The sequence below is a fragment of the Protobothrops mucrosquamatus genome, unplaced genomic scaffold (genome assembly GCF_001527695.2).
Source record: "Protobothrops mucrosquamatus isolate PMUCROS unplaced genomic scaffold, P.Mucros_1.0 scaffold1183, whole genome shotgun sequence".
NCBI classification, from domain to species: domain Eukaryota; kingdom Metazoa; phylum Chordata; class Lepidosauria; order Squamata; family Viperidae; genus Protobothrops; species Protobothrops mucrosquamatus.
Window position 1 is genome coordinate 724,920 of NW_015387396.1, and position 8,490 is coordinate 733,409.

Here is an 8,490-nt window from a genome sequence, read left to right on the forward strand (position 1 = left end):
GTATTGCTGAATGACTGGGACCAGAGATTTTGAGAACTAGATTAGCCATTTGGTTAAGATGGCTGTGTCATCTGAGCGTTAGCAGGGGTACTTTGACCTGGGAGAGGGATGCCAGAAAATGGAAGGAGAGGTGGTCTGCCAGGAGCAAACAATAATATCATGGGAGCGATGGGCAGTGGAAGGTATAAAAGAAAACAGAGCAGGAAGTTCTTGGAAAGACACCCTTAATACTTAAAACTAATTCTGTGTTCCAGATCCCAAGCTCTGCCCCAATACTCTTATCACTGGATCCTCAGTGGCTCACATTGCTGAGTGGACAACTATAGGGTAACTATCCACTGGCTTTCAAGCCACAGCCTTGTGCAGGAGAAACAGAATGACCTTAGTCATCTGGGAATCTCTTGGGGTTTTCAAAGGTACTGTTCTACAGATAGCAGAAGGGATATCCTATGTGCGAAGCCTCCTGGGATCAGATGGGATTGCCGCTGCTATGCTAGCCTTCCTCCAACATAGTGACTTTCATGGCTGAACTGCTGGAGCCTGGGACTGGGTTGATGGTGATTTTCCTAAGACTTACAGTACTGAGGGACTTCAAATTACCTTCCCTGGGTGTAGAGTCAGCGGCTTGGGAGTTTATGGCCACAATGAACCTAACCCAATTCATTGAGGACCCAACACATAATCCAGAAGCCTGCAAGCCTGTCACCTTCTATAAGATGTCACACATTTGGTTTTTCCCTTAGCCATTAGATGTCCCTACTTTAAGGGGTTCATCTAATGATATCTAGAGAGATAATTATAGATAAGGTGGCTAATATTTTTTTAGATTTTTTTCTCTGATATTTTTGTCTGCTGCTTTTAATCTAATGTTAGCCATTCAGAGTTGCACGTGCTAGTTGGCCAGTTATATAAATGGATGGATGGATGGATGGAAGGAAGGAAGGAATCATTTTTAGAATCACACAGCTATTTATGAACTATAGGCATTTCAGTCTAAGCACTTTCAACTTCTTATTCCATCCCAGATTGTGCCTGAAACTGCAAATGAACAAAAATCATCTATATATCTACATAAATAAAAATGTAAATGTTCGTTTGTTCAAAATCTTAAATCTCTGAAAGTTCTTCACCGATTGCTTTGAAATTTTGATACAACGTTGCATTCGAATACGCGCGTGTTTTTATATACCTACTATTATATAGATGTCACACCTGTGACAGGTAAAAACATGCTTTTTTGAAAAACAGCACCATCTGTTGGAGGTAAAAGCAACACTTTTCTTTCTTTTTCATTTAACCAGACTGAGCCACAGCAACGCGTGGCCGGGTACAGCTAGTATTAAATAAGAATTTCAATTAGAATGTTTCAAACTTAAAAAAAAATACTAAGCTATAACATAAGGCAACAATAGCTATGACCTATATATTTCAGCCTACAGCAATCAAGTGAAGCCTTCGCTTTTCTAAGAAAGGAAGAGAACTTTTGTTTAATTACAGACCAATATACTTTAAGCAATCATTGACAAGTAAATATTATTTCTATTTTCAGTTGCAAATAATAATCATGATATGATCCTGCTCTGTTTTCTACTCTGGGTGTATTTCAGAATGCTAGAAATCAAAATCAGTACAATTAATATTGCCAATCTTGTAGCTCATCAAAATTAAATGCATTTTCTTTTCTGAAGTTCCATTTCACTGAATATGTTTACTTTATTAAAAAGAATCGTGCAGAGAAATTTTATTCTTTTCATATTTTTTCCTATTTCATGCTTAGTTATAAGCTTATCCCTGACCAACTCTGACTATAAATCCTTAGGTATGGATTAAGATGTTTTAAAGTTTTAATATCCAAAATGGAATTAATAGGTATTTTCAGGACAGGGAACTCAGAATTCAGTATTTAGGGGCCCTATATATATTTCACAGAATTATTTACTTTATCCGTTTTTGCTGGATGCGTTAAATAAATAAAAAACAACGTTTTCCCCAATGTATCTGCTAAGCAGAACTCTGTATGCTTTACGGTATATTGCAAGACTAAAAAAATCCATTGCATTATTTGCATAAAAAACTGCTTAAACAGCTTTGGAAAAACCTATTTGGCCATCAGCGTTTGACATTTGGCATACACAAACTATGAATGAAGATATTCTTACAAAGTTTTAAAGCCATCTGCAAACCACTTCAATGTTCAGGAAAGTGTGGAATTCATTCGATACAGATAGTGTGTTTTTCTGAATTCTATTCACATGTACAGTGGAAATGTAACAAAATCACTGATCAGAGCAATCACTGAAAGAGATGTATTTGAGATAACAGAAAGGTTATTGAACAGTTGCTAGTAATGAAGAACACAATAGACAATTTGCACGTAGAGACAAATAGTACCAGAACAGGACTTTACAAGAGAGACTGTAATTTATATAGAATCACTGAATATAGGAACATTATAGCTCATCTAATCTTGGCCCATTGTTAATACAAGAATCCACTAAACCACCTCCAGCATAAAGCTCCACTTTCAAATGGAGGTTTTAAAAGCTTCACTTCAAGGAAAAGCAATCTTTATTGTCAGGAATTTTCCTCCAGTGTTCAAATCTTTCTTTTACTTTAGCCCACTGAACCTTGTCCTGCTCTTGGTTTCAACAGAGAATAGATACCTCTCCCACATGATAGTCTTTTCAATATTTGTGGATTGTTGTCATGTAGCTTTTTTTTGGGGGGGGGGGGAAGCTAAACATGCCCAGGTCTTTTAGGTAATCCATATAGGTCTTGGTTTTCAGAATCCTTATCATCGCCATAACACATGTTCCCTCTGTTTCATTTTCCTTTCACATTACACCCAGAACTGAATACAGTACTTTAAGTATGGTCAAACTAGTATAGATTACAACAAAACTATCATCTTCTGTCATCTGTATAGAACCCTTCTTTAGCCACTGCATCACATAGTTAGTTTGTGTTCATCTAAAAGTCCACTAGTATTCCTAGAAACTTGTCACCTGCAATGCTTCCAAAACCAGATTTCTCCTGTCCTGCACCTTATTTTTCCTAGCCGAATGTATCGCTTTACACCTGTCACAGAAATACCATTTTAATGCATTTGATCCAACGTTCAACTTTTTAATGGCGATATACTTGAGTATTTCAATGAGAATCTTCTAGACTAGAGGGCAAATATGTACCAGAGACAAACTCTAGATATGTACTAGAGACAAATTCCTTGTGTGTCTAATCATTTGGCCAAATAAAGTATTCAATTCAATTTGATTCAATGTTAATCGAATCAAATATTTCATAGTTGAGTTAGTGGCCATAGTAGAAGGCAGTGGTACCCAAGAATTGTTAGCATTAACACTCAATTTTTGGTTCAACTTTGTCTCTCAGCGCTCAATTATCTTGAGGAACGGGGGTGGCAAGAAGCTCTTTTTAACTTTTTTGTTATATCTTGTGAATTTCTCCTATATGTATGATCAGCTTCCGATGGACAAAAATAACTGAAAGTATTTCAGTGTTGACTCATGCTTTTTAAAACCTTAACCAAATCTCAATTTCTGTATTTTCAGCCCTATTTGTAAGCATTAATATACTATCCCTACAAAACTTATTCAGAAAATAAATATAGTAATTTTACAAACCAGTAAAACAAAAAGATGAGCTAGAGGGGCAACAGCTGAAAACTTCCAATATGGCCAATGGTGAGGGATGCTTTGAACAACTGAAAGGCCAGCAGTACCAGTCCCCTCCCAATAATGGATTAATAACACAGTCAACCCAGAGTGAATATCCAAGTTAATCTACATACAGTATTTTAATAACATCTTTAAGTCTTCTTTCTATTGCTAAACTTTAGTTTTGAAGGTTTTGTAGCCAATGATATATTACAAAACATTTAATGATATATTAAATACTGATATCATTTTATCAGTATTTCCTTAGCACAAAGTAACTGTTTTACATAGCACACTGTGCCTATTTGCTATTGCCAACGCCTTCAGATATGCTGTTCCTCCTACAACAATTCTGCCAATAATATTGCTGGTTTAGGAGCAAGAGATTTTTAAAGGGTACAGGATTTTTTTCCCCCTCTCCTACAAGTGAGGAGGGAGGAATATTTCAAACTAAACCAGAAAAAAAGTAAGCAATTTTACAATCTCAGAACCAGATGCTCCAGAATAGCTATTTCACACATCATTTAACCACTGTATGCCAAATATTTTTTACAATCCCAAACTATGATATGCAGAACATCTCTGGATTCTAAAAAAAATACAGCAATATAATAAAAATTATAATAAAAAGAAAATAATTACTTTCCTAAATAATGAGAGAAAAATATGATTTTACAGCACCCTGTTTGTTTTCATCAGCAGATAGCAATCTGTCTAAAGCCAAGCAGTCAAAAGTAATATAATTAAGATATTATGCCAAACCAAGTAAATTTTCTTGCAAATGCTTTTTTATAATAACATAACTTAATCAACCAACTTCCTCAATAGTCATGTATTGTATATTATTCTAATCTTGTTCATGGTATTTGTTTGAAGTCATCTATTCATGTCAAAGAACAGAAATGAACATGCCATCCTGAATATATATATTACTGGAACTAGTTAGAAACACCAACTTCTTTATAGCAACTATGTTCAAGCCAATTATATTTCTTAATCTTTTCTTAATTAACCAATCAAGCAATAAACAGAGCCAATACAATTCATGATTATATTACACAAACAGATACTTACAGCCATAATTAGCTCAAAGGGGTGTTTATACACCCTCACGGGAGACTGGTATTTCTGCACCATGGTTACCAATAATTTGTACTATAAGATCTAAAAATAAAAAAAACAGTTATAGGTATATTGCAGTTGAAACAATAATATTCATCAAGAGTTTGTAGATCATGTAGCTAGCATCCTAGTTTCTTACTCCACTGATGTAAGCAAAGAGATCTTAAAAATTGAAAATAAGAATTCACTGAGAATATTTTATCTGCAGTAGCTTTCCATTTTGTTAAAATATCTCATGTGTTTAGAGGCACCATTCATTTTTCCACCATTATTTAGCTGGAAGAGATATAGTTACTCTATTTTAAGTGTTTAAAACATGCAAAATGCTTACTATGGGTGCATGTGTGTACATATAAAATTACCAGAAGACGTTCAATGCAGTATTTATACATGAAATCAATAAAACTGGAGTTTCATGTTACTAACATAAAAATATATTTAAGTACAGATGGCTGTAAGATAGAAATATTACAATTCTTAAAAAGATGAGCTTCAGATACTTGCACATAGCCATTTTATCTATCTTCTATGCATACCCTAACCAGCCAAAATACTACACTGGAACAGCAGTTTTTATGTTTTCTGCACTATTAATTAAACATGATTGTTTTATAGCTTTTCTATTTATGGTTTTAGAACATTTAAGTTATAAGTAACTGATTACTTGGATTACTTAAAAGTAGAGGGAATTATCAATTTCCCAGTTCATGTAAATGGGAAGCTATAGTGAATTTTAATTTCTTAGCTAGTTTTGCTGCTTGCAATTAAGAGAGAAGGATAATATTTTGAACAAACAAAAGATGTTAGACAGTAAGAGATATAGCCCTCAGCATTTAAGAACTATGAACCATTGAGACATCTGTTTCAAAGAAAAAAGAGAATTACTACCATCTATTCTAAAACAAGCAATGCTTTTACACTATTGCTAATATATTCATAGACTCAGTTTCAGTTGAGAAATAAAATGATTAGGTTTATTTACAAAATCAAAACAAGATTTTTACTAAATAAGATGGGGGGCATATAAGACTATTCTTACTCTCTAATGTTTGTCAAATTTCTTAAAGCGATTCTGAACAATATGCTTATATAGCCCTTGGAATTCTGAGTACAAATTTGAAGACATTGCCAAAAAATATACTGCTGAAAAAAATAAAGGGAACATTTTAACATGAAACTGAAGGAGTTTGCGTTCCCTTTATTTTTTTGAGCAGTATATATAAAGTAAGCTACTCTCTAAATCAAATAGCTAATTTTGTGACCTGAACAAAATTATTAAATTTCTAGCTCATTCTCTCCTGGGACTCAAGATTGGTAACAATCATTTTAATAAACAAGTTTATTTTAAAGTCATTAAAATAAGCACAATAAAGAGAATGTTACACAATAGCTTCCATCCATACATTTTGTTATGCATTTCACGGTATTTTCATGGATCCGCTTCTGTGCTGATAAATACACACAGAAAGCTGATACTAAAAATAACTATCATATAGCACAACATCCTTAAGGAATGTATGGAACTGAGTTATTACTGCGTATTGACATATAGGTTTTTCAGAAATGAAAGCTATAGTTTTGTTCTTCAAAGAATATATAAAACTATCTTCCTACACTAATTCAAAGGCAAATAAACATTTTAAAAGCAATAAAAAATTACAAAAAAAAATCAAAGAGAAATTAATAAGGAACATTTTCTGAAGCTGCAAGAGGAACTCTCTTTAACCAGGGGACTACTTCTTTAAATCCGTTGGCAATCTGAAGCTAACATAGACTTCTATAAGCAACTAAGGAGAAGAACACTGAAGAAAAGTAAGCTCCTTTCAAAGTAATACCACAATTGTCTATTTATCAGCAAGCCATAAACAAATTATTTATAGTTAGATATCCAAGCAGAACTATCAGACTAAATCATAAGCCATTCTTGAAAAGCAACAGTTTTTTCCTCTTCCTATTTATGCACAACAGACAATTGTTTATTATTGCTCCTCTATTATTAAAAAGCAAATAAAACATGGAATCTATTTACTATGCATCCACTTGACAAAGATAGATGACAAGATGAATTTTGAGCTGAACACAGGGACTCAGCCCTCTTCCCCAGTACTTGTGAATACAATACAAAAAAAAAAAGTTTAACATGCAAAGGAAGCTAGACATCATGCCAACTTGAGATGCCTGGCTGCAAAAAAGCTAGGAATTTCAGGGACCATGTAGAAAATCCAAAGCAAGGAAAACAAGTAATACAGAAAAGTGGGGTAGCAGTTTAGAGAGTGAAGTAAAAAGAGGAATAAAATGAGAATTCCGAGATAAAGCAAGGAGGTGAAAATACATTGTTTAAGTCCGTGTTATAAGAAAAATTAGAAAGGAAAAGAAGGGTGCATTCCAGGGCAAAAGGGTGAGTAGAGTTCAGCAGGAATGAAGCCAGCTAATCAGGGTACAGAGGAACTAAGAAGAGATTGGACAACTATTTGCCTGAAATGGAATAGGCTATCCTGCCTGAGCAGGGGGTTAGACTAGAAGATCCCCCAAGGTCCCTTCCAACTCTGTTATTCTGTTCTGTTATTCTGTTGATGCCAATTAGATGGAACATAGGAAGATGATTTTAGACGATTTAGTTGAACGGGTTCAGAACAGAGGCTCCTTCCAGTTAATGGTGCAAGAACAAAATGGAAAAAAGGGAGTCTGCGAAAGGACTCCAAAAGGATGGGAAGAAGTAGATGCGGAGAAGCGGGGGGGGGGGGGAGAGAGAGCGAGCGAGAGAGAGCTCAAGACCAAGTGACTCTAACGCGGAGAAAGGCGCTTCGCAATATTTAGGGTCAAACTGGCGAGTTCAATCCTGCGTTGCGGGGAGTAGTAACCCTGAGAAAAGAGCAAATCGGGAGACCCAAGACGGGTACGAGGGTAAAGGACCGGGGGAGGGGGGAGAATACCTTCCCAAGGCAAGGTCAGAGGAGGGAAGGTGAATGAAGGCAACTATAAGCCCATCATTCGGTGGGACGCGAAGGGGGGGACGGAGGAAGAGGGATGGAAGGAGGGCAAGGCAGGAGCAACAGGCGAGTATCCTTCCTTAGGGGGCCGGAGTACAGCTCCCAATCGCCCGGCCAGCAGGTCCAGGACCCGCCAGATGCGAAGTCCCATTAAACCCGCAGACATCGGGCTGGGGAGCCTGGGAGCCAGAGGAAGACCCAGGAGGGCACGAGCTGGAAGGAAACAGCGATGGGTGGGTGGTGGGGGGGAAGAAAGTGGTGGGAACAGCCAGGGAGGAAGAAGCCCCGGGCAGCCCATCAAGGTGGGCGAGGCGGAAACCCACCTTCTATCGCCAAGGCCGGCAGCTCTCCTGCCGCATGTCGACTCCCCGTCCTTGTGATGCCGCGGGCGATGGAGGGGCCCCTCCTGAGTGGTGCTGCCCCCGCCGGTTCTGGGAAGCGACAAAGAGGGGGCGGAGGCGGAGGAAGCCGAGCGACAACGGGCCGGCGGTGTTACCCAGTGGCAAACCAGAGGAGGAGGGGCCCTGTCGCCCGGCCGCTCGTGCGCCCGCGCACTCTGAAGAACGGCTAAGCTTCCCCCCTCCGCAGGGAATAAGCTCTTTCTGCGCATGCTCCCTGCAACCCGCTTCTGCGCACAAGCTGGAGTGAGGCTGCGTGGGATTTTTCCATGATATTTTTCTCAAAAAAAAAAAAATTCCCGTCTT

At 37.4% G+C, this 8,490-nt stretch overlaps 1 protein-coding gene across 1 annotated transcript in view; it reads right to left on the reverse strand.

Moving 5' to 3' along the window:
• The window catches only part of SEC14L1 (SEC14 like lipid binding 1), a 33,638-nt gene extending 25,352 nt beyond the window's left edge, over window positions 1-8,286 (reverse strand). The window contains exons 1-2 of the mRNA XM_015820786.1: window positions 8,110-8,286; window positions 4,749-4,838 (exon numbers count right to left, since the gene is read on the reverse strand). Coding sequence (XP_015676272.1) covers window positions 4,749-4,811 — 63 coding nt within the window. The 5' untranslated portion in view covers window positions 4,812-4,838; window positions 8,110-8,286. The remainder of the gene's footprint in view (window positions 1-4,748; window positions 4,839-8,109) is intronic.
• Between the last annotated feature and the right edge of the window lie 204 nt (window positions 8,287-8,490).